The 26,539-nt window shown below is 41.6% G+C and overlaps 1 protein-coding gene across 2 annotated transcripts; it reads right to left on the bottom strand.

Moving 5' to 3' along the window:
* Positions 1-980: 980 nt before the first annotated feature.
* gnb1l (guanine nucleotide binding protein (G protein), beta polypeptide 1-like) lies at positions 981-22,816 on the bottom strand. Of its 2 annotated transcripts, XM_034542351.1 has the most exons (8): positions 22,708-22,816; positions 19,879-19,941; positions 17,287-17,441; positions 16,905-17,030; positions 16,257-16,419; positions 13,085-13,177; positions 7,794-8,009; positions 981-2,020 (listed from the first exon to the last, which is right to left on the bottom strand). In XM_034542351.1, the coding sequence occupies exons 3-8, from the start codon at positions 17,394-17,396 to the stop codon at positions 1,742-1,744; spliced, it is 987 nt and encodes a 328-aa protein (XP_034398242.1). In that variant the 5' UTR covers positions 17,397-17,441; positions 19,879-19,941; positions 22,708-22,816; the 3' UTR covers positions 981-1,741. The 2 variants fall into 2 exon arrangements, with proteins under 2 accessions (XP_034398242.1, XP_034398243.1); XM_034542352.1 differs by lacking the exon at positions 19,879-19,941 and having other exon boundaries at positions 22,708-22,812.
* Positions 22,817-26,539: the final 3,723 nt, after the last annotated feature.

Raw genomic sequence — 26,539 nt, forward strand, 5'->3', positions numbered from 1 at the left:
GAAGAAGAAAAAAACACAACTCATCCCAAAACACAAGTTTGACTACAAGCAAGAAAATCAACCCAAACGGCACTTTTTTCCAATGACAGTAACGTCACCACGAGGCAGCTGGTCTAGCAAATGACCTTCTATTTCCTCTGTTCACTAATGATTTGTGGCCATTATGCTCGCCTGGCTCTTTGATTTCTCAGGCCTTTCCTGTACAGCGTGATGAGCTTCCCAACTTGGAGTCATCCCAGGAGACAAAGCCTGCAGGAGGCAGAAGGTCGAGCGTTTGAAGCCCCGGCCCCTAGTGTTGCTCCCATGCTGCTCATCGACTCACATATAGGTATTATTAGAGACAGTGGACAGAAAAACAAGACCTCTCTTTTTACTCTGGGAATTTCACAAGACCCGTGGCCTTGTTCTTGTTCAGTATTTGGCATTACATGTAAAGCAAATGTAGAAAGTAACAATTGTCTTGTTTTAAAATACAAATGCTTTTTTACTTATTTTAAATTCTTCAGCTTGACATTTACATTGATGTAGATGTCTTCAGTTCCTGATCTTTATGATTAACAAAGAGTAAATTGAGAAAAGAAGATCGGCTCATGAACCGAATATGCCGATGAAGGAGAGCATCTGCAGATCAGCAGCACCACTAAACCAACAGACCTCTGTTCTTCATGCCCCTGCTGTGATTAACCTTGTTTGACAAACACAGCTCAGGTCAGACTGGAGGGGCCTGTGTGTTAAGCTAAGACCTGCTAAAATAACAACACACGATTACAGAGCTGCTCAGGTGCGTTGTATCCCTCAAATTCAGGTCCACTGGAGCAAATCTCCTATCAGATAAGTCAACACAATCCCATAGCTGCACGGAGTCACAAAAGGCTTCAGCTAAATGAATTAAGTCAGAAAATGCCTATTCAACTATTTAAAATATAGTGGCTAATTCAACTGGCCTCACATTTAAAAGGAAATCGTACCACAGAAAAATCTAACAAAACCAGGAGTTTTTTATTTTGAAAGTTACAAATATTGACCTCAATATTTTTTATGCTAACTGTACACAATAATTGAGAAATGGCATTTTTGAATTGTTAAGGAAAGAATAGTACGATGAGCATGTAAATATAAGCTCCTCCTGAAATTAGGCACATTTGACTCGTTTCTTTTTTCTTGGAGCAGGATGCAGTGTTAAACCGTATTAAGTCACACTAGCTAATTAATAAACTGACTGTGCTTATTGTGCGAGAGATGAGCTTCAAATCATACCGATATGGACAAATGTCAGAAGCCACCCTCTATAATTCTAAATGAGGTCCTGGGACAGGGATGTCGTATGTGTACAGATTGTAAAGCCCTCTAAGGCAAATTTGTAATTTGTGATATTGGGCTATACAAAATATACTGAATTGAATTGAATGAGTTTCTTTTTTATCACGACTTTGTTATTCACCATCCTGATACCAGAAATAGAATCAACTCTGCAGGGCCAGTGTAGGTGTCCCTGTAGAGTTCTTATGTAGTTCCCTTGTGATCAGAAGGTGGAAGCCAGCCCCATGCAATGATATGATTGATGACAAAACAACAAATAAGCCACTGTTATTTATGGGCATTGCTTCCACACGCTGGGCAACATTAAGAGGCAAGTACCAACATATATTAACATTCCATTTGTCCAGTCATCAAACCATTGAACTGGACTATTACTGAAGTATTAACTAAAAGTCCAGATGTCCTCCCAGAGCTCATGTGCTCAGCCAGTGTCCCCTCCCTCATTGTATATTGACCACAGGCTGATCCGATGGTCCTTGGATCCAGCAGCCAGCAGTCTTTGTCTGGGGTCCTGGTGGTCAGAGAAGGCAACGCTGAGCACCATGTCCGTGTGGTATTGAAGAACTGCCAGTGGTCGCAGCTTCTTCCACCCGAATATCCGCACCCGATGGTCCCAGCCCGCTGACGACAGAAGTTTACCGTCCCCCCTGATACACAGCTGGGAAACCCCAGGGTTGACCAGCGTCACGTAGTCCTGGAGCTGGAAAAACCACAAAGAGCAAAAGGATTTTTAGCAGATTTGTGCAGGTTAGAACCATGTATCAAGCATGCATTATTACAAACACATAGGAGGCTGAGCAGCAGTTTATTTGTGGTAATTGTCAGTGAAACCTAAAACCAAATGAACATATTGTTCATGCAAATAAGGAGACAAAAATAATAATTAGGTCAGTAAGTCGATTAATCACTGCCGTCTAGGAAACTGAGGCCAACACAAACACCAAGAGGGAGAGACTATCAGCTGATCTGATGACTGAGGTCCAAGTGTTAGGCTGGATGTCTTGTTGAACCTGGCTGGAGACTCCTGGGACTCAATCATCGGCCATAAAACATTACAGCACGAGGGCCGCGAGCAGATCTCTCTGCGTCCCACTATTTGGTTTGGAGTGAGGGGGGCCGATTCTGGAAGCGGGGCTTGAGTTACCTTTGTCACAGTTTGCAAGAAAGAGAGACCTTCTCGCTGAAATGCTTGTTTGCAGATGCCTTGTTGCTTTAAGCGCCTCTGATGAATTACATTCACACTGAAAGGTCTGGTCAGCGGGAGAAGAGACCCGATAAATACACTGTTGTAACGTCTGCCTGCTAAAGATTAGCCACAGCTCCCTCTCCCTGTGATCTACAGTGTCTTAGGACTATATCAATCTCTCTAAAGGGGCAACATTCTGACATATTATAATGAATGATGGCAAAGATCACTATCTAAAGGGCCTGCTGAGGTGGGCATTCCTGGGGAGCGAACGTGCTCTTCCTGCAGACTAGGGATCTCAGCTGGACCTGTAGATGGGACACAAGCATCTGGATATGGGAGCTGAAATCAAACTGGACAGCGTATAATTGACTTCATAAGCTGTGTCTAGGGAGACTAATGGTCTTGGATGGGAGGAGACGGTGAAGAATTTATCTGCATGCTCCTGTTCCGGGCAGGAACCATCCACAAGCTGCATGTGGAAGATATAAGCCAGGTACTCATAGCCCAAGTGGATAAAGTGGAATGCAAGGGAGAGAGAGAGCAGGAAGGAATGTCATTGATCAAAACCGAGAGAGCAAGATCAGAACCGGCAGTGACGGGATTTCTTTAGTTTTTTTTGTTTAGCAAACCATCATCGCTGGTACCACTAGTGCGAACGTGAGTGTTTCCTGGTTAGACCAAACAAGCCCGATACACCGATACAAAGAAACCCGGAGGGTGAAAGATTGTTTGGAGCTTTGTTATTACCTCAAGAAGTTGGTATGCCCCTACCTCTCTCCATCTGGTTTGCATTAGAGGCCTGATAATGATGGGTTTAAGTGTCTGTTTTTGTTTGTTTTGCTTCCCATAGTTTGTGTCAGGAAAAGGCATTTGTTACATTAAAGGGTCAATTGTATGCAGTAAATGGCTAATGATGAAGTAATGGTCATTCAGCACGGCTGGCTGGCTAATTGTTTTGACTTTCTATGGTCTGAGAGAGTAAAAATTAAAATGGTGAGAAAAAGAAGTTGTCCTGAGCTATAATTTAAAATTTATGGCGCAGCTATGTTAGATAGAGATGTATATTTATTGTCATATGCAGTTAACAGACAGTTACTCCGTACAATAAAAGGCTTGTTCCAACATGGTTTTATGTTAGTTCCTAAGCTGCAAGTGTACACACCACTTACACAGATTTTTAGATGATTAATTAATTAGTTGATCAACAGAAAAGTAATTAATCAGATAAAATATACAATTGTGCTGGTTCTGCTGCGTCATACTGTTTTCAATCATTGTGCATGTATAAGTTAAATTGTTAGATGGACAACAAATACATTTGAAAAAAATGACCTTGAAAATTATAATCTGCATTATTATTTTTGTATTACTATTTGACATTTTAGAGAATAATGTATCACTTAATCATAACAATTCTCAACACATTAATAAATACTTAAAATAAATTTGAGTTGCTGCCTGACCGTAATATTAGTTTTGCTCATACACAGCATCTGTATCATATTCTGACACAGATATTTTGTATATTAATAAGTCGGAACAAGTAGACAGTCAATTCGTTGATTGACATAAAATTATTTAAAAAACTGATTACGTATTTTAGTTTAACATTTTGGACGCAGCCAGGCTACTACCTCTTCCCCGTTTCCAGCTAAATGTTCATATTCATCAATCAAACATAATCAACAACAACAAACAATTGGCAAGAAAGCAAAGAAGCTTATTTCCTGTTTTGCACTATGAGTGAGAAAACATCAAACATCACCTTGAACTCTAGTGAAACACGATGATGTTAGACCAAAAGATTAATGGATAATAGAGATGACAATTAGTTGCAGACCTTGAATACGTCATATTTCAATGTTGGCATAACTCTTCTTTGTTCTTTAAAAGGAAGTCTAAATTGTGCTCGGCACTGTTGTTCTTGCCGTTGGGCCACAGCATCAACGAATAAGTACCAAGAACCAGATCTGTAATGAAATCCATTAGCTCTCACCAGCGAGTTTTATTTGACACCCCATCTTTCTTACTTTCTCATCATAGACACAATCGGTCTTTGGACTGCATCATTTTATTTGAACACTCCTTCCTGTTACAGCATGCATGCAGACACTCTCTCTCTCTCTCTCTCTCTCTCTCTCTCTCTCTCTCTCTCTCTCTCTCTCTCTGCTGGCATCCTCAGCTGGTCAGGGGCCACCAGCTCTGTTCAGCAGCTGGTCCCACTAGACTCTTTGTGGCCTACGACAGATCCAACACAAACTCACACTTCGGCATCCTCTCACGTAGCATCTCACTGACAGAGCAGACGTTCAAAAGAAGCGTCCACTTGGCAGATCTCACTCAAGCCTCGCTCCACTTTTCTCCCCGTCTTTCCTCCTCAGTCTTGGCACAGATCTCGGCGTTCACGCTCATCTACTGAAACGTCCCATCATCGCTCACTCACTCGAGCCTAGCGGCTGGGAGGCTTTCCGCAGGTATTTCTGACACACCCTGTCCCTGAATCACACTCGGCAGCGGGGAGATTACAGCCTTTTGTCACCTTGCCTGTTAGAGCTTGGTGCTGGCTGACAGGAGATGGATGTGTCAAACCGGCTAGCGGTCCCATTCAGAAAAAAAAGAGAGAAGAGAAGCAGGGGGTGCTGAAGAGAATTTCCATGGCAGTAGCTCATACATACATCATTTCGCGACATAAGGATTGGCTGATGGCTACAAGAATTCAGAAAAGACACCATGTCAGTGACTGGGGGGATATGTAGGGGATATTTTACGTTGTAGTGAAGATGAGGGGCAGGGGTTCCACCTGTAGAGAACTGTCATCAGTCTCATAAATAGCTTGCTGTCACCACGCTTGATTTACACCTCTAATCTTCCTTTGTCTCTACCTGCGTTCTCTTTCTCCAGTCCGCAACCTCTTTCTTTTTCTTGAAGAAGTCACTGCACTTGTCAATACATTTGAGTGGCCGCCTAAATATATGTCCACCTGGCTTAACAGCTTGTAAACCCCAACACCCACGCCCTCATAATCTCACCCTGACACATTCCCAAAAATATGCACTAGAAGGAAAGGAGAAAAAAGGCTGAAGATGAGGCCTTAATACTTTGAAAAGATACAAGGCGAGCCAGGTCAAACAAGAGATAAAAGGCCTCTGGGAGCCATGTGTAATACATTAACCTCCATTCCTGAGGCGGTGTCTTTATCTGCGCTTGATAAGCTCACTTCACAGCCCCTCAGCTTCACTAAATCATAACGGCACTGTGTTGTGTCACATTCAGTTTCTCCTCCATTTCACAAAAAGCATCTATCTTCCTTTCCAGCCAGTTCCACTATATTCAATGGTATTGCAGAGGTAATTTGTGGGAAGTGGGATGCTGTGGCACTTATAGCCTCCTCAGCCTTTATTGCAGCCTCCCACTGTGAACTACTGTTCCCTCTACTGCAGATGTGTTTTTTGTTTAGTTAAGGGGCCTCCGAGGTTTTGATATTTTTATTACCTCTCACGGGTCGTCCGTCAGGACCCAGCGCCCATGTCCGCCACCCGGCAGGTCCTCCCGCCCCCATACTGCTGCCACACAAAAATACTTTTGTGGGAAGAACTGAGGATAGCTGTCTGGACGTCACACTGAGCTGCACTTCGGGATAATTTAAAAGCCCCTGTTGGATCTTTTCCCTCTCCTTGTGCTTTTTTCCTGTTATCCTCATCCTGGATTACATGCTGAATCAATATTTTGTTGCTTGAGCAAAATAAACCAAATAACTACTCTCCTCCTATTTTGCTATATTGAATCAAATCCTTCGGAGTGTTTTTCTAGACGCATTTTTACGGTGGAAAAAAATGGGGCTTTGCAAATATTTCTAATTCAAGCATTCATTTGTAAAACGCATTGGAAAGAATAATACCCATTCACTATGCAGTGTACTATGTGTGCCTCAGGTTCCCCTCTGCTCTGATTCATGGGGATTGGCTGCAAAATGGGAGCATTACCTTTTGCTCATGAAATCAAGAGACAATAGAGCTTCAAATAAGGCGTTTATGTCTCTGAAGCACTGGCTGTTATGTAAAATGAATTATGGCACAAAGCTGATCTCTTTTGGTGTGGCAGAAGATGCTCTGGCATGGGCTTTACTTTAAAGTGTCTTAATGTGTGTGAGAGAATTTATTTTGTGATGTAAACTATTTATATCCTAATGTGGCTAATGTGTGATATTGTGTCAGTGTGAATGTTTGTGGGTGGTTTGAGTCTAGAGTGACAGCCCCAGCTCGGCCCTTGGCCCCTGGCCCTGCCAACGCTGTGTAACCAGCAGCTGATTTATGGCCCCCGGAGCCCTACTGAGCCTCTTCCTCTTTGGCCCCTGATGTTTTCCAAGAGAGCCTAGAGAAAGGCCACTTTCCTCTCCTCCCATCTCCATCATTACCCTTTTATTATATTTCATGGCATTGAGCGGACACTCTTGTGCAACAATTAGTGAGCAGGTAGCGGTTCAGAACCTTAATTAGTGACACTTCAGGAGGTTGAATGAATATTATATTAATATTATGTTATGTGTAATATTAATAATGGTTACCCAACCAGGACACTGTCAAGGCATACTTGAACATTATAAAAACTCCAACTAATTTGAAAAAAGGTGTTCGGATTCAATTGGATTGTATCAACACATTTAGTCAGATGTGACTCCTACGTGATGCGACTGACAGTGAGCCTAATGTAATGGATAACCTGTTTAGGTAAATGGATTGGATACATGTTTGAAATAGAGTAATGGATAAACAGTTAAAAGTGTAAGCTTAAACTCATTGATAGATGGTTAAAATAGTTACCTAACGTAATGAATAATTGGTTAAAATAGTTTGCTAAAAGTAACGGATAAAAAGTAAAAATTGTGAGCTAAAACTCATTAATATAATGGTTCAAAAAGTTACCTTAAAGTAATGGCTAAATGGTTAAAAGTGTAAACTAAAAGTAACAGATAAACAGTTAGCTTAAAGAAATGGATAAACAGTTGAAATAGAATAGTAATGCATGAATGGTTCAATGAGGAGCTTTGGCCGCTGCACGGTAGTATGGATGCAAACTTGAACAAGACCTAAACATTGATATATCAAAATGGATTGTCAGAATATCCACTGGATACATCCAACCTTACTGTGTATTGACAACTGTCATAGTTTATAGTGTTAAATACCAGATTAAATCATGAGGGGCGGTGTGGATGAAGAAGTGTAGTAGTTCATACGACAGGACTACAACACTACTATTCTCTCTTAGCCTGTCCTCTGCTGACCTGCAGGTTGTTCTGTCCGTCCAGCGTCCAGGCGGAGAGTTTGTTCTCAGAGGAGCCAGATACGCCCCTCAGACACTTGATGTCAAAGGTCAGGCACATGATGGGCTCGGGGTGGGCTTTGGCCTGGCTCAGCACGGACCTCTGGGTTACGTCCCACAGCAACAGGGAACCGTCCTCGTATCCAGCCACCAGGAGTGGTCCGTGACCCGAGTCTGGCTGCAGGAGGAAGGGAGCATGATAAAGAAAGAGGAGGGACAGTGAGATGGGAAGAGAGTAATGTGATGTACGATGTGAGATGAGAGCTGTGGAGTAAAAACAAAAAAAAACACAGAAACCGCTGTGTGGTGCTGGAAGCTGAGCGGAGCAGAGGTTATCATTTTGGGAGCTCCTGTTGACACTCGGAAAGACGCTATGGGCTCCATTCGTCAGGCGGCTGCTCTCTCTTTCCAACACTCCATTACACCACTCCTCACTTTGCTCCTCATCTATATTTCTGAGCCGAAGGACTCTCTGATACATTCTGCAGGAACAGACTGCAAAACCTTCTTAAAACTGGAATTATTTAAATAATTTAAAACCCAAATGTATTAGCCACCGTTTAGTGTTGTTTTGATTTGATTATTGTTATAAAATCACTTCAATAAAATATGATTAATAAATGTGTTTATTTTGTGTACACACACACACACACAAACACTGTTTTGTTATATTATTTATACACCTATTTTCTTTATAAAGTACACTTTAGTTATACATATCGTTAATGATTTAAATCTTATTACATTAAAATTTGAACAGAGATTATTTCTTTGTTTATTTTTACATATAAAACCCCAATAAATTAAATACTTAATAGGTACAGCATTAGAGCTGCAACTAACGATTATCTTAATTATTGATAAATAAAGAAACTATTTTTTTTTCAACCATCATTTCTTTTCTTGTGTCCCAAAAATCAATTTACAATCAAAGAAAACAGAGAAAAGCGTTGGAAAAGCTGGAATCAGAGAAATTTTGGCAATTTAGCTTTATGGATTACTAATATTAATAATTTTTTGCTGATCGACTAATTGATTAATCAACTAAATACCTAACTAGTTTCAACTCTAAACACATTATGCTTGCTCACATACTAAAACAAGCATGTAAACAATTCATCCCCATTTCACTGCAGGACATTTCAGATCCAGCCTCAATGTTTACAACTGGTGAAATCATCAGAGTAAATCTTTAAAATCACATGAAATTAAATAAAACCAGGTGCACAAACCTAAACCATATTACCGCTGTAAAAACATATAGAAAGCAATCTTCACCGAACACAAAAGGTACAGTAGTTGTATGTATATATGAAGAGAAAAGTAAGCAGGGCAACATTTTTTTTTTTAAAAAGAAAAAGAAAAATAAAGTGTTGCCTTCCAACTGTTGATTGTAAATCATAAAGTTTCTTCATGTGTCTTTGGATTGCTGCATGGAAAAAAGGAAGGACTGAAGGAGAGAGAAGAGAAAGGAAAAAGTATCCAGAGGGAGGGACAACGGGTGAGCTCAAACCTCTATTCCGTTTCAACAACTTCCCAAAATGATTGTGCAAATACAGTAAAAGGAGACGGCAGTACGACGCATCCATGTGTGGCAAACAACAATTCAATGTTTCCCAGCTTAAAAGACCGTGGCCTGTGGAACGACGCAATACATTTCAGAAGACGTACGAATGCACAGCCCCGATATATACTCGGTCCTCACTCGTGCCCCCAGCAAAAGCACTGTGCCTTGCAGAAGTGAAACGGGAAAGAAATGTTTTCCATATGTGCGAGGGGGCCAGGTCTGCCATTTTTTTTCATCCATCTTCAAGTCCTCTTCTCACTTAACGCTCTATATTTCTCTTCTTCCAGCTTTAAACAAATTATAGACAGAGTCGTGTATTCCTTCCAAACACATCAGCGAGGACGAACACGAAGGGATTATGAAAACAAATAAAAACAAGTGAAAATCACTGGCCCCTGCTTGTCGGCAGGGCCCGGGCTAAGCGTTCCAGGCTTGGGGCCCCCGTTTCACTTAAGTGTAGGACCGCCTTGATTGATGATGTCATGGGTCGGAGGTCAGGGAACCCTGGGTGGACACCTAATTCATTATATCCTCCACAGGCCTTTCTACAAGAGGGCTCTCTGCTGGAGTGGGGCTGGGGCTCTGGGAGGAGATGCATCACCATAGAACAGCTAGAAAGACAGATGGATGGAAGCCGGTTGAAGAGGCAGAAGAGAAATGACCCTGGGTCGCTTCTAGAACGGCAACAAGTTGTGCTCCAACTCGTTGACGGTCATGTGATCCTATGTCATTTTCTGTACTTATAAAGGACATTCAAATGTGATGCATCCGTGTACATCATGCATGTTAAAATCTATTTTGAAATATGAAAGGCATTTTTCAAAATGCAACCATTTTAAGCCAGTAGGGTGAAAGCCCCCATTTCCCAATACGTGTCCTTTTAAAATTCCCTTGCCTCAGCAGCAAGGGAATTTTAAACCTCTCCACCAAAGGAGACAGAATTCAACTCCATACTCATGTTTTCTATTAAGGCTGAAACAAACCAGTATTTTCATTATCGGTTAACCGGTAACAATTACAGATGTGTGCCAGACCAGAGAGAAAAATGACAATCACAATTAAGGTTTCACCTTCAAATTGCTTGTTTGTTTCTGACCAACAGTCCAAAGCTCAAAGATATTAAATTTACACTCACATAAGACAAACAAATCCTTACAATAGAAAAGATGGAACATTTAGCATTCTATCCTTAGAAAATGACTTCAAGGCTTAAACGATTATCAAATCAGTTACCAATGGACTTTTTGTCAAAAGGACAAATAATTTATTTGTTCTTAATTTATACAAATTTCAATCCCAATTTCATCAATCAATCGATTCACAGAAATGCCCTTTATGCTTTCACACTTGTCATTTTCAAAAAAGCAGCTGTAAATGTATTTATTTAATCCTCCCGTCACAAAGGTTTTGCATGGCAATCATGTCATCAATCTTTAATGCAAGTACTCATATACAACCTGTTATGTATTGGTACAAATATTAACGATAAAGGCATCCACAAATACACCTTTGTCAAATCCTCATCTCAAAGCTAGCTTTCTAACTGCCATGTGATGCACTGTGGCATTATTTATGTATGTGTTGCTATAATGTGTATATTTATCATATTATATATATTCAATTTGAAAGTATTTGCCATTTTATTCAACTTTTTTAGGATGGATGTTTAACATCTGGCCTGGAACAACAGCTGCTTATTAGGCTTTTAGATTATTTCTGGCTCATTTACAGTTTTTTCCACTACAAATCAATGAGCAAAAAAACCCCAAAGATAAATAAAATCTAAATGTAATTAGAGAGAAGTATGTGGCGATATCCTCAATGTATATTCCACAAACCCAGAGAACAACAGCTTGTTTGCTGATGTTGCCGCAACAGGCCTGAGGCCGGCACTGCTTCAGCATAAGGAACCAATCGTTTCCTCTGGTTTTAGACCCGGTCCACCATGATGTCATAGCCACGAGGCAGCAAGGTGATGAGCTGAGAGTGATGGATATCTGTATAGGAACATTTCCTTTTCCCCGCCAGCCTCTGTTCACATTAAAAGTCTTGCACATCATACATCAATAGTGTCCCCCTGGCCAGAGCCCCGCACACGGCAGACCCACATGTGGAGGTACTTTCTCCCTCCACGTCAGTGCTCCACAGCCAATCAGAGTCAGAGAAATCAGAAGCTAAGCTCTGTCACCTTTTAGACAAAGCTACAGCACATAAACTAAGGGATGGGTGGGTTTTGCAAAAGGGAAGCTGATCTGAGGAGAAAATGCAGTTTAACACTGCTTTTAATCTTTTTCCATAAACTCCAGCAGAGAGGGCTTAAAGGCCGACAATAAATCTGTTGGTGAGTCTGTCTTGGAAATAATGTGAGGATAATCACTTCTAGTCTCAACGGTGGGAAGAAAAGAGGGAGGGATGGTGAGAGGGAAGACAGTGGCTTCATCCTGGTGTGTGTATGTGTGTGCGCGAGTGTGATGGACAGAGACGGGGTGAAGAGAGAGAGGGTGACGGTTTCATCTGTTGCCTTCCTGCTGTGTAAGGTTCAGGAAACAGTGGGTAGCATATGAGCATTTGATGTGAAAGACAAGAGAGCAATTTTCTTATGACTGGCAGACAAAATGTGTGGGTAGAGTTCCCAGGCTCAAACTGTGTGTGTGTGTGTGTGTGTGTGTGTGTGTGTTTTCAGTCACTTCCCACTGTTCGGACCTCTTGAGTCGCTCAGTCAGTGTAACTGATGAACATGCTTTACCCTTGAAAGGAATCAGGCTGGGGTGGTTTAGAATCACCTGGGCCCTTCGGCTTTACAGTTAGACAGCTGCCAGTGCTGTATTACAATGATATTGTATATTATATCATTTATAATGATATAATTGATCATTATCTTTCCTGGCACTCAACGCTGAACCAGCATTGGTTCATAAATCAGATGATGAAAGGTGGGTGTAACGATGAAATCAAAGGGGAAAAGAAAAACACAATGTCAGCATGCATTGTGAGACTCCATAATAATTTCACAAACACAATGTCAGCTTTATGTCTTTGGTAGTTTGTATTACAGGACTACTGAATGTGCACGGGCCAGAAACTCAACTCACTCATTAAAATTATACGCCGTGTTTTGATTTCTGTTGCCCCAAACGTATTCAAAACATCTTGCATAAGTCTAAAACCTCAGTCCCTCCCCCAAAGGCCCAAATCCAAAGAGTTAATAATTAACCATGAAAATAATTACAGGGTCTCCTTAATGGTTGGAAAATAAAAACTCTTTTGACAGCATTTCCAAAACAAAAAGCAACCTTTTTTGCCCGGATCAGATTGGATGTGCAGCTGCAGGCTGATATATGGCTGTGAACCCACGGCCCTTCCAAACGCTCTAATTACAGTGTTGGGACCCAGTGCCAGCTGAGAAGAAACGCTTGGGAAAAATGGCCCGGGACAAGTTGTTGGGCTGTAAATCACGGGCCACGTCTTTTCTTTTATCGTGACTCATTATGGGCTGATGGCCAATCAGATTCAAGCAGGTATGTATGGAAAAAGTACCTTTACTTTCCTCCTTGTTTTAAATGAATGTATTGTTTTTGATAATGGTGACCAAGCTGAAATGTAGTTATAGAGGGACACTTTTGCCGTTAAGTTAGAAACACTGCAAGAACTTCTAAATAAATTATATTATACTGCCTGGTGCTTACCTGCCACAATTTGATACACATGACCATCCCCCGCTTAGCGTCTGGTACCAGGGTGCAGACCGGGGTCTTGCTGGGTAGCTCAATAATCTTGATCTGAAGGGAACACAAGATGATTACAACTTAAAATGCACTAGAGACAGCTGACCTGTTCAAATCCACATTCTGCATCCATGTTATCTCTGTGAGGCTGTAAAGTACGAAGACAGAGGAGTGCTTTGAGCTAAATGCGTGCTAACATGCTCACAATGACAATGCTAACATGCTGATGGTTATAATGTTTACCATGTTTGTTATCTTAGTTTAGCATGCCAATATTACAGAAGAACTGCATCAATGTTGCACATAAAGATTATCTTGGGGAGTATTACTGCATTATGTGATAACAAATTCAAAGCATATTTATTGCCTCCATACGTCTTTACACGTCTTTGCTCGCAGCTAACAGTGCTACAATCGCTAACAGTGCAAACAACGGCAACAGTACTAACAGAGCTAACAGTGTTAACTGGAGGGGAAGTGTGGAAGTGGTTATAGTTTTGTGTGACTCCAGAGGGAGCTGTGGGAAGTCTGATAAACCGTTTTATATGAAGTCACTTAAGTAAAATTTGAGGTGCAGAAGACTAAAAGTTTAAAAATGTAACATTTTTGTTTTTAGGCTAAAATGAACTGTGATCAGTCATTGAAGTTTATCCAATATATAATTATATACATTATTTCAGTTCTAATGGTATCATTATTGAGACGCTGTTACAGTTACACCAAGAAATTGCAGTTGTACGCATTTGTGTGTGTGTATATATATATATAAAAGCTGCCAAGTCACGATTTGTCTTCTGAATTCAAATAACAAAGCAGCAATCTGCATCTTTCATTGTGCTTCAGGACCTCCGCAGATCAGAGAGCCTCCAACCAGCAGTACAGTACCATCCATCAGAGCAGAGCAGCCGCCCCACTGTCTATAATAAATCCTGCTAAAGCCAGACTCTGTGACATGAATGGTGTTTTCCTGCACACATTGGCACTGATTCTGATAAAATACACAGCCTAATGAAGCCAATGACAAAGTGTGTGCCTTGGTATGTGTGTACCCACATTACTACCAAAACTCATTCCTTCGACTTCCTCCGCACTGATGATCCGCATATTCATCCTCATTAGGCCTCAGATTATAAAGCCCTTTAAGGGAGCGATCTGTATTTTAGCGCTAGGCCACATCTGTCCTGCGTGTTTACCTTTGCGTGCCTGACAGAGAGGGCCTTCAAGGACTTCTCTGTGCCTCAGGTGTTCACTGTTCTTGTGTGGCATCCCACTGCCCATAAATAAAACACCAACACCACTAATTAATGTTTCTTCCATGGTAGCAATCTGCTGGCAGGAATCTTGCTGTGAGCACTGAATAGTAATCACCTGAAATAGGAAATTAGTATTGTGTTTTCTTTTTTTAGGAACCTAAATATTGACCTACCCGCATTTTGCACATGGCAAGTACATATGTAGTTTATTGAGGGAATTTAATAATGTGGGTGTTTTTTGTTTGTTTGTAGATGCATGATAAGCATCTGTCGTGGTCAGTTATGTCTGTGGAATGGGGTGGGGAGACCAAATAACACATTTTGTTGGTCTAACTTGTGTGTCTGTGTGTGTGTGTGTCTGTCTGTCTGTCTGTCTGTGTCTGTTGGGACAATAGCATTATTGAGGTGCTGGGAGTCACAGGCGCCCTAATGCCTGGCCTGCTGAACTGGGGTTAGCAGAGGCATATTTGGCTGGATCAGGTGACTGCTCTGTCCCTTTCAAGTGTGGCTCCTCCACAGCAGAGCAAGTAACATGAATCTAGAGGCAATAAAAGATGGCTGAAACGCTGGCTGACCTCTCCCCATCAAGCCTCAATCCACACAAAACCCTCCAGGCTTGTGGGTGTTGAGCATTAAATATGTGACATACCACTGATATTTAATTCCAGTGAACAATCTTTTCAGTTTTGGGAATTCTCTTTTTAATCCACCAATTAAAGATTATAAACAGACACTTTGACTATTTCATCATCCAAAGTAGCAGTAACCTCCTAAGGGGCACAATTAACTCAAAGAGCTATTAGGTGTTTTAGACAAACAGATTCACAGAATGACATGTTACTGGCCACAGCCAAAATGAACCCACATTTAGCTGGTGGCTGGTATTAAGGTTCCTATTCTTGCAATGTGAATGCCGACTCACGACATGAATGCTGGTTTGTTAAAAATGCTGTCTGCAAGTCCTGGCTGCAAACTGCATGCTCAACACATTCATTGACGATCGGCTAAAAGTATCACGTTGGACAGCAGATTGAAGGAAAGACATTTATGGATGAGAACACTTGGAGATGATCACAGTGTGATAACAGGACACGATGGCAGGGTTTGATGTGAGGGATCAACTATTGCTTTGGAACTTCTATTTTTCTACGAAACTACTAAACAGATATGTGTGAACACTTAAAAGTCAACTCAGCAAACGGGCAAGAGCTAGTCCGTTCAGGTTCCTACAGGTTGGCATTTTTTATTCTCATCAGACTGTAACCAATTAACCTCCCACCTCCCACCTGCTGCCAATAAATACAACGATGTTTCCGCTGCATATAGACAACATGTGCCATTGGAAACTTTGATCTGGAGGGTCTCTGGTTATTTTCACCAAACTAAATTGTAAATCCACCCTTAAATATTTAGAGATAAACTAACTTTAAAAGCATTAAAGTAATTTATACATATTATTATATAGAATCTATCCATTTCATGCCGTCTGTTCTTAACCTCAATCAAAAACTGTAACATTGTGATAGAAGTACACATGATAAAAATGTAATAAGCATGCATATGTATTGTCATATTATATATGATCATAAGCCATTAATCTAAACATTGCAGAGTAAAATTCCACAGGAAATACTAATATTCTGTATCATTGTCAAACTCTAGAAAAGTGACATTCCCTGCATCGATTATTTTTTTTACAGTTATCCTTTTCAAGGTTGCAAGGGGCTAGAGCACATCCCAGCATGCACTAGGCGAGAAGGAATGTACAAAATGGATTGGTTATCAATTTGTAAATGTGATAACACACGGACATCCAGACATATTCACACTCACATCTGAAACCTAAAGACAATTTACAGTTTCTATTCCTAATGTCTGACCTCTTCTGTCTGTTGTCCAGCGAAGGCCAGCAGGCGCGTTCCAGGGCTCGTCTCCAGCATGGAGCACTGACAGAATCCAACACTGCCGGTCCACACAGAGTCCATCACCTCACTACGACCTTCGCACAGATCCCACAGACAGACCTGCATGTCCCGTCCCTGACTGCTCCACCAATGGAGAGAACGAAAACAGACAAAAGCTGCAGTTCTTCGCATATTTCAAAAACATGTTTCATCTCAACATATGTCTGACACTGAATCCTTATGCTGCGTTCACACCAAAAGCGTTGCAAATGTTTTTGCGCGAGTAGATTCCATGCAAAGTCAATGCACAGACGCAACATTTTCACTGGGCGGCGCAAATGAAAAATTCACCTGACGGTGGTCAATGTCAAGGAGTCACGTGATACGTTACCTCAAAAATTAAACCCACAAGCTAGCAAAAATGAGTGACTGACAGTGGCCTTAAAAGTATTTTTCAGACAACAACACGCCGGTGTTCTGGATTTAAATCAATCAAATATCCTGAAAAGCACGTAAAACCCTGCTTCCATTTCAGTGTTTTTATGGCGGTCGTATCGTTTTATTTCGTAGTAAGAGAAGGATGAGTAAGACCTCTTAATAGAAAGCTAAGAGAACTGTCCTCACCTGATGAGGGTATCCGTCGCCTGCAGTGTGCTGACCCAGATGACCGAGCTACCAGAATGACCTTCTACAATCTTCTCAGCTCTCCTGGTGTTCAGGTTCCACATGTGGATGGCACCCTTCCCTGACCTGGAAAACCAAACAGAATGCTGTGTAGTAGTTTGTGCGCACACACACATTTTTTTGCTCTTGTTCAAACTAACAAATATCAAGAGCCAATTGAACCTTTTGGTGTGTGCTGCTCTTAAACATCCAAACTATGTGCATGTTTAAAAGTGAATTGTGATTAGCTGGCTTGGCATCTACTATATACTGCAGCTGAACAATCTTCACTGTTTGAAGAGGGTGAAGAGCCAGAATATGAATGTTGAGATGAATGACTCACCCAGAAAACAGGAGGGGAGTGTCCCCTCTATTGCAGCTAAAATGGAGGGTGTTGAGGGGCCCACCAGCCCCCCTCAGGGTGTAGATGGGGGACGGAGCAGGACGAGACATCCCTGGGTCATGCAATCAATGTGTGGCTGCAAGGAGGCCGCGAACCTGTGTCATGACACCCACCGAAACAGACAACAAGAAAATTGAGCGGAGAGATGAGCTGTAGACAGAATGTCTCCAACGACAACATTCAACACCACTTTTCAGCAGAAATTACGAGATGTTCCATTAACATCCGGTTAACTTGACTCTTTCAGAGGGATACAGCACCATCAAAGTTGGCATCTCATTTTGTTTTTGCACAAATACTGAGCAAAGATTGTCAGGAAGTAGCTCCATTTTGCCTTGAAGCCGTTCTCTTACACAGCGCAGACAGTTGTGTTTTATGCACCGTCTGTATCTGCTCTATGGTTAGTAGCTACAAACCCTGTGGCTCTGTCTTCCTCCTTCTCGTCTACCCGATAACACCTCTCTTACTCAATACGTCATAAATCACAACCCCTGACAGCTTAATTACAGTAAACAGACAGAGATTCAGGCTTCTCACTCCTCTTGTGATCAACAGCCGTTGTCCCAGAGGCAGAAGTAACAGCGCAGGCTTTTATGTCGTTTGTAGGCTGGGCTGCTGAGGAAACCCAACCGACCGCAGGTATGCTTCTAGGAAATGATGTGTCAACATTAAATTGCAGTACAATCACAGGTGAGTGACTCTTAGCGATTGGCTTTGGATAGCCAACATCCATCTATCCATCCAAATTCTGATTATCATGTTTAGAATGACAGGTGTCTTGAACCTGTTTATGCCGGGTAGCATAGTCATGTTATATAAATTAAAACAATGTATATATTAAGACGCTGCATCCTACTTTCTCAGTGTTATGGGAAACAATAGATGGACAATGACTTATTAAAACAACCACACACCGAAACACAAATGAACAATCAATTCCTCCCTGCCCACACCAAAATCATTTCTCTTCCTTGTTACCTGGAACTACATGTTTGCCAAGAAATTAAATCCAGAATAACTTAAAGAAAAATAAAAACAGCCTAACCACACTGCTAAACGTTTCAGAGGTAAAGTAGTGCACAATAATACACTGAAGCTTAATGTTTTAGTACTTCTGAGTTAATAAGCATGCACACACACACACAAACACACACACACAGTCAGTCACACAAACACAGTCGCAGTCACCCCCTCCTCCACTTTTACTTATCAGAACTTTTCCCTACAATCAGTGGACGCTGAAACTGGAGCCTGAGGCATTCAGGAGCAACTCATTTCAGGAGGTTAGTGGTTAAATTGTCCATGAGAATCTGTGAAGCGGAGCGACGGAGACTCCTGACCAGCCTGCCTAATTAAGGACATAACGCTGCAGTCTGATGGACTCACAAGGACACTGCTTTTCTAGCAAATTGAAGCTTTTTGTTCCATCCAAATATGTAAAATGAACGAGAAAAAGACATTTGGTGTATATTTGGGGTGGTTCAAAGCATATGGCATATGGCCATATTGACCATTATATATAACTCATATTTCTGAACTAAACCAGCAGGAAACCCTTCAGACCACAACTGCTCAAACTTGTTATTGTGTGGTATGAAACAAATGGCAGTGTTTTAGTGAGGGTCTCTCAGCTAAGCTGTGAATAGATGGGTAATACTGCATTCCTGAGCCAGAGTCCTGTGACTGTGAGAGTGACAAGGTGAGGCTCACTCTGATAACAGGTGGATTAAGCATCCCTTGTCCTTTTGCAGCAGGCCTGCATGAAGCTGTGAGTCACGGCAGGCTGAAACTGTTTGGTTTCATTGTCCCAAGACCAGTGGCTGGAAGACTTTACAATCGAAATCACAGCTCACTGTCAATCAAAGACAACAGTTGGAGGCTATGTTACTTGGGGAATATATTACCAAACTTCCAAAAGGGGAGTAAACTGACCACTTTCCCCTGTCACTACTTCCTCGGTGCACTGCTCCCTTTGTTTTCCAGGCGTCAGCATTTCTAGTGAATCTGAGTTGGCCACAACAATGGGTCTGTTGTGATGGCTGCTAGAGTCACCCACAAACCCAAATACAAACATGCAGGCAGCTCAGGAAGGGGGAGACAGATACTGTAAACAAACAAGAAGGTGGCAGGATGTCACTCTAATTTATTTGTAAGGACCCTTAAATCGTTCCTTGCTCACAGAGAGGCCATCGAGCAAACAATCGAGCTTAAATGACGTCTCTAGTGAATGCAAGGACACTTGCTGGAGTAGCGGCAGTAAGTAGCCGGGGTAGATGTGATCCTCTGGTCGTAGATCTTCAAGGACAAGTAACTTGTTCTATTTAGGTCTCCAAAAGGCTCTGCACCCAGCAGTTTTAATGAACCCAATAAGCTTTCATAAAGTGATTGAGCAATAGATAACAAATACCAAATAGGTCAGTGAACTGTCTTATTAAACATGTCCACAGGAAAAATCTCAGTAACTAGCTAGGACTAATTAAACATGCGTGTCTTGGACGGGGCATAATAAATCAGACTGACTGATTAATATACCTGAGCTGGATATGGGAGCCAGTGGGAAGAGGCAGGAGATGAGGATTGAGGCTCCTGCTGGCCCTGTAACAGATAAGACAGCTCTGGAGTAATCTGACTCTAAGTCCATGGATAAAGGCAGTTTGTCTCTTCTTGGGCCGTCTGTCCACACCTACTGGGTAATTAGGCCTAATTATGAGAGAAAGGTCCGCTTCCCCTTCATGTTATTAAATAAGAGCCAGCTTCGTATGCCAAGGATCTCTCAACACCAGCAAGGGGCTGGCGACCTTCAGATCAAACGCAGTCACTATCTATGCCCCCCCGCCCCAACTGCAGCACCCATTCCCCTCCTCGACATTGCTGGACATATGAGGGTTTGGGGAGGGAAGGGATAGAGAGGTTATTCGTTATGATATGGGGCATCAAAGTTTTTTGTTTTTTTTTTACTAGAGGTGAGGGGGGAGTCCTGTCTACATTCCTCGCTTGGCTCTTTAGAGCTGGTATCATGTGATCGGCAGCTACCCACCTAAGCTGCCCCCTTGTCAAATTCTGCCATTCATAAATAAGAGCAGGGAGTGAGGGATATACTGATCACAGGGGTTTATTATAGAAGCTTTATAATGCCCCTGCTTCACAGGAGCCATTATGGAGGCATGGGATCCCAAGATCCCCTGCTGATATCAGCCTCATCAAATATGAGATCTGAGCTGGATGATGAAAACTGAAGTAGATTACACATAACTCAAAAGCTACATTCTAGATAGACCTTCCAATGAACAGCCAACTTTATAACACCAATAGTATTTCTTTTCTGTAAAATCTTTGGCAACAAGCTTTTTTTTTTTAAAAGCCCTCAAATCCATCCATTGCAACTACATCATACCTCAGCTATTAGTCATTCTAAATCACAGGCAATGGTCTTATCTGGGGTTTCCCTGCTTTTAACCTTCTTGCCAAGGGGCCACTTCCACCTCGCTGGCTGGTCAGTGGGTGGTGAGCTGGCTCGATGATCATCAGTCAGCCTTTCTGCTCAAACCCTCCCCCAACTAATACAGATCCTTCTGAGGAGGAAACCAACGTGCCAAATAAAGAGCGGGGTCCATTATAAAAGTCCAGTTAGACAAACAACATGGGAAGTGGCCAGGAAGACACACGCCCTTTATTGTGTCTTGGAGGGGTTATCTGGACTGGATAAACAGCCCAGCCTCACATTGAGGTTGAAGTCAGACACAAGTGCACCAACACCCACTGTCAGTCACAGATCCACTGAGTGGGAAGAGGTGGCATTGTTCGTGTGAATGGCGTGAATGCTAAGCAGGGGCCATTGCAGATAAGAGCTCAATGCCTTGTGGTTGTCATTGAGGCAGGCACTGATAAAGCACTGTGTCAGAGGGTCCAGTTTTAGGAGGTGGTCAACAGGTACCAGGAGCCTTATCTGTTTGCATTATCACCCATTTCCTCCATGAGGTCATTTACCTGGACACTAGAGGATAAAGAGACACAAGAGAGTTGACAGCTCAAGTGTCATCATCATACGTCTCCAAACACTATAGAGAGGTGTGATGGGCTTTGGATCTATAGGGATTTTGTTGTTTGTACAGTTAGAATATGAACACAAGTAAATGTTTATTGTGCCATAATCATAAAACATGTTCAGGCAACAGGGAACAAAGAACTCTGAAAACAACAAGATGTTACACTTTGTCAAGCAGCACATCCCCGTGTTACAACGTTTAGTCATCTTCAGGGACGTGATGAGTGACTGCATCAAGACTAAGTAATGGATGGTGACATGTTTGACAGAGGGCCAACTATTTGTACATAGTAAACAGTCTGTTTAGTTTTCTGAGTTCAGCCAGAACTCTCCTACCAAATTTCAAAAGCTCCTTTAACTGAACAAAGCTTTACAGAAAATATTACTCATACAAGTTGGCATTTGTGCATTACCATGGGAAATACTGGAAGCAGGATATAGGAGCTCCATGATCAATTTTACAACCACAAAGCACTGCGAGCAGATATCTCCAGAGGCTGTGTGATCCTTTCAATCGTCTTTTTGAATATGATAGATCATATGAATTAATATAAATCACAATAGAACATATTTAGAACTAAATACACTTGACAGACAATTATAGGATGTGTCAGCCTTCGTCACTAATAGTGAGAGCAAGTTCAAAATTAAATTAAAAGTTTTAATATGCTTAATTGTAATACTTAATATTTATTTTTTTGTATCTACTTGTTCCACACACTTTCTTGCAAATGTTACAGCTAGTTCCGAGTTATTTCATGAGCTTTTGTATGAACAGTCAAACTGAAATTAAACTAAAATAGGCAGTTTATGTTTCTTTAGTAGTTGGCACATAATGGTAAGCAATCACATTTTATTTAATTTGATCCACAAGTTAACTTTTAGCCAAACTTGTCTGATAATACACTGAAGTGCAGCCCTCTTTATTCCGCTGGAGGATGATTATAAGTTTAACATGCGAGTGAATTACACACGTTTTAACTCAAGCATTTTACACTTTAAAGTGGTATTGTATTGGAATTGTTTTATAGCTCTGGTTTTGTTTACTCACACCCGTGTTCATTAGTTAACGTTACTATTCTGAAGCTAGTGCAGATCTTAAGTGCTGGGCGGGAGGCAGAACACGGTAAGAGTACAATTCACGTCTATGTGCACTTCACGTTAGCTTAAATGTTTCAAGACGGTTAGCAACAAGCTAGCAACGACCACAACAACACCGACAAGCGACACGTGTTTTCACACGAGAGGCGCTATCGCTGGTCAAAGTTGTGACAGCACAATAAAAAAAAAAGCTTTAACAAAACTTCACATAATACCATTTCAGTGACACGCCGGTGTTTTGGGCAGTTGTCAGAAGCTTTGAGAGGAGAGGATACAAAACATGCGCCGGACTTGAAAGACCTCTATTGAAAAGAGATGTGCTGCCCATGAAGGTGCCTGTATAGAAAAAGCACCAGTCGTGAGCGCTCTCGCTCTCTCTCTCGCTCTCTCTCTCTCTCTCTCTCTCTCTCTCCACAGTGTGTTGTGTAGAGATTATGGTGACTGTTAGATTGTCATTTACCATGTCTGGTTTCTATTGAAGAGAAGAATTCAGACTAAAACACCTCAGATTTGCTCTGTTATGTTCCTACTACTTCTAGAATGGGATTCTAAACACTGACTCCCTAAAAAAACATCATAACTGAGTGATAACTCTCAAAGCCTTACAAAACTGCAAGAACAGGAGAGTCTTTATTTTGTCATCCTTTTCAGTCTAATGGAGAAAGAGAGACAGAGAAAACACAGAGCCCTAATCCACAGAGCACACAGACCCCTTTCATGGGAGTGCTGGGAGAGACTTTTATTTGTCCATTCCTATCATGGAGAAAGCGGGTTTCAAGCTCGGCTAGGTCTGAGCTGGAAGATTAGATGAAACCAGAGTGTTTTAAACCTCTTCCGTGGCCATGGATTAGAGTCTGCCAGTCCCTCTGCACTCTGAAATGAAACAATAAGGACTACAGGTAGCTCAGTGGGAGAAGGTCAACAACATTTTGATTACATTGGGTTAGAAACCCTAAATAATTTCTCAGCAAAAACATTTTATATACACACATATATATATACATACATACATATATATATATATACATACACATATATATATACATACATATATATATATACATACATATATATATATACACATATATATATACATACATATATATAGACACATATATATATACATACATATATATACATATATACATACATATATATATACACATATATATACATATACACATATATATATATATATATATATATATTGATATATATATATATGTAGATATATGTGTGCATGTATGTATATTTGTGTATGTATGTATACATATATATATGGACACATCCAAGTCATAATATTGGTTGAGGTGCAACACATCCATTTAAATGTATAGTGAACCCACTTAAAATTACATTTTCACCTCCTGGATATACTCAAATTATACTAAATGGCTCATACAATGTTTTGGATTAAGAGTGGAGGGTGATTAGCAGTGTATCTAATTAACTAATGAGCTTAATGAAATACATAAGCACATAATGACATACATGAAAAGGGCGAGTCTCAGTTGGAGAGTAGCAGTGAGTTTATACCAATTAGTGCAAATGGAGATGGCAGGACAGTAACCTCTCAGCAGGAGGTGGGAGAAAGTGTCTGCTGCGCTGCCTGGATAGATACCATGGCCGACATCATCATTAATTATTCCTGGCATCTCAACTTACCCAGGGGCAGGGAGGGTGTGCGGGACAATGCCGGGGTGCACTTGAGAGCTGGAGCCTTGGTCTCGCTGTGGGTCCGAGGAGGAGGAGGAGCAGGAGGAGAGGGTGGGGTGATAGGGTTGGGGTGTGTATACAGTATCATCCATCCAACCCAAGAGACTGCGTGGTAAGGAAATCCCTGGATTCCCACTCTCGCTCCAGCCACCTGGCCGTGGGGGCAGGCAGGTCACTTTACAGCTCATCACCAAATTAGAAAGACTGCAGGTCAGCCTGAGCAGCAGCCAGACCACAGAGAGGTAGAAATAGATGGGAGTGCTACGATGCCGTCTGCTTGTACTCATTCACCAGGCTCCTCTCTCATCATGGAGCGGTAGAGGACTGCACTGTATGTGGAGGGCAAAAGTCCAGGGAGGAACACTAGACAGTGCTTTTACATAAGTCCTCCGAGGTGGACCATAAAGTAATGAATGCATAGCGTGGACACCGAGCGCTGCTGGACCAAGTGACGAGCATGTGGAATTTTCTTTACTGACATACAAGGCATGAAAGCGACATAAGATACACACCAAGATACAAATACACAGTATATTTCTGGTGGCTTTTTCAGTTAACCTTAAAGGATTTGTGTATTCAATATGATATTTTGTTTATTGGACCTATATTAAAGCAAACCTTCCAATAAAAGCACAATACCTTAACATCATTTGTATTGTGTTAATGTTTTTTGATAGACATGCTAATAAGAAAATAGAGGAACTTTAAAGGTCCCCTTAAGTATGGCATTAAGTTGGACAAAAAAATTAACATGTATGTGCAACTTTATGTCTCTCTGAACTGTCTATGTGCCAGGGGACGATTACGCATTAAGTTATCAGAACAGACGGAGCAGATACTGGTACAGGTATCATAACATGGGATGTTGAGGCCTCCCCGGCTCATGTTTTCCTTGGGCATCTTTGCAGGTGTGAATGGAGAGATCTCAGGGAGGGCGAGGAGTGACTGGCCTGTCACTTTGAGGCTTAGACCAAACACAACTTAAATGAATCAGTATGTAGCGGGAAGGACACACAGGCACTATCAGCACCACTAAACCATACTCCCTTGGAACAGTGAAGAAGGGGAGGCACCCAGTGTCTAAAGTTAATATTATTATCAGTTCTTTTTGAAACTCCTCTTTAATTATGAAGATGTTTCTCATGGTCATGTCCACTGGGAGTAGCAGGCGAAGATACATTATTATCTACAACCCCAAGAGTAAGCATTTTTAAAAGTGAATCCTAGTCACCAATTACTCTCCATCTTTTATACTAATGCACGGACATGTGATGAAACGACTTGTCTCAATGTCACATGCAAATAATTATATTTGCTTCCAATACCTTGTTCAATGATACTTTAAAATACTGTAGCTCATTGGACTGATATTTGGTAAATGGCATGAGGTCTAGTCTTTTTATAAACAGTTGCTGTCACACTTATGCATTCATTTGAATTATTATCATTAAAAATACTAGACTAGTGATCATGTTTCACAGCGTTCAATACAAAAGATCATCTGTCTTCCTCTTGCAGGAAAAGGTGTTTAACACCGTTTTTCAACAAGAACACCTTGACATCAGTCAAGGATAACATCTTTTAGAGTTTTGCTGTTAGGGGGCCTACTTGCTACCATTGGCACAGAAAAAGAGTCAAGCTTAAGACGGTCTAAAAATGCCATTGGGTGGACAAACCCAGATCAGTGTCTCCGCTTCCAGACATACAGTAATGACCACTCTTCATGTTGCTGCTGCTTCATTTGTCATACAGGATGACATTAAGGCCAAAGGTTACTTTGTGAAGGCTAATTACTGAGCAGGTTATATATACACTGGTGTGTGTGCGTGTGTGTGCGTGCACCATAGTTTGGCTGTGACAGTGACACTCCTGTTACTCAACCATCTGAAAATTTGTTTTGGAAAGACAGAGCAGACGTTATTTTTAGGGAATGTTCATGTGTCCTGAACGCAGGCTCACGCCACGTCATTCAGACATGCAGTGTGTGTGTGTAGACATCCAAATACAGGCCGTACGCAAGAGAGCTCACGTTGCCGACACACCCACACATCCACATTCCCACCTGCCCCCACACACACACACACACACACACAACCACAACATACCACGCAAGCCATCGCTCATCAGATCAGTGACCAACAAATAAACACCGGCAGGCATAACTGCGAGCGCCAGAAAGCAAAGCGAGCAAATGCACACGCACGCAGAATGTGCGTGCGTGTGCATTTGTGATTCATTCACAAGTCGCTCGTCCCACCACACAGAGCTTTTAAATGCGAAACAGGAAAGACAGAATCAATCAGAGAGGCATCGACAGCAGCCGGAGGGCGA

This window comes from Cyclopterus lumpus, chromosome 9 (assembly GCF_009769545.1).
Source record: "Cyclopterus lumpus isolate fCycLum1 chromosome 9, fCycLum1.pri, whole genome shotgun sequence".
Classification (NCBI taxonomy): Eukaryota; Metazoa; Chordata; class Actinopteri; order Perciformes; family Cyclopteridae; genus Cyclopterus; species Cyclopterus lumpus.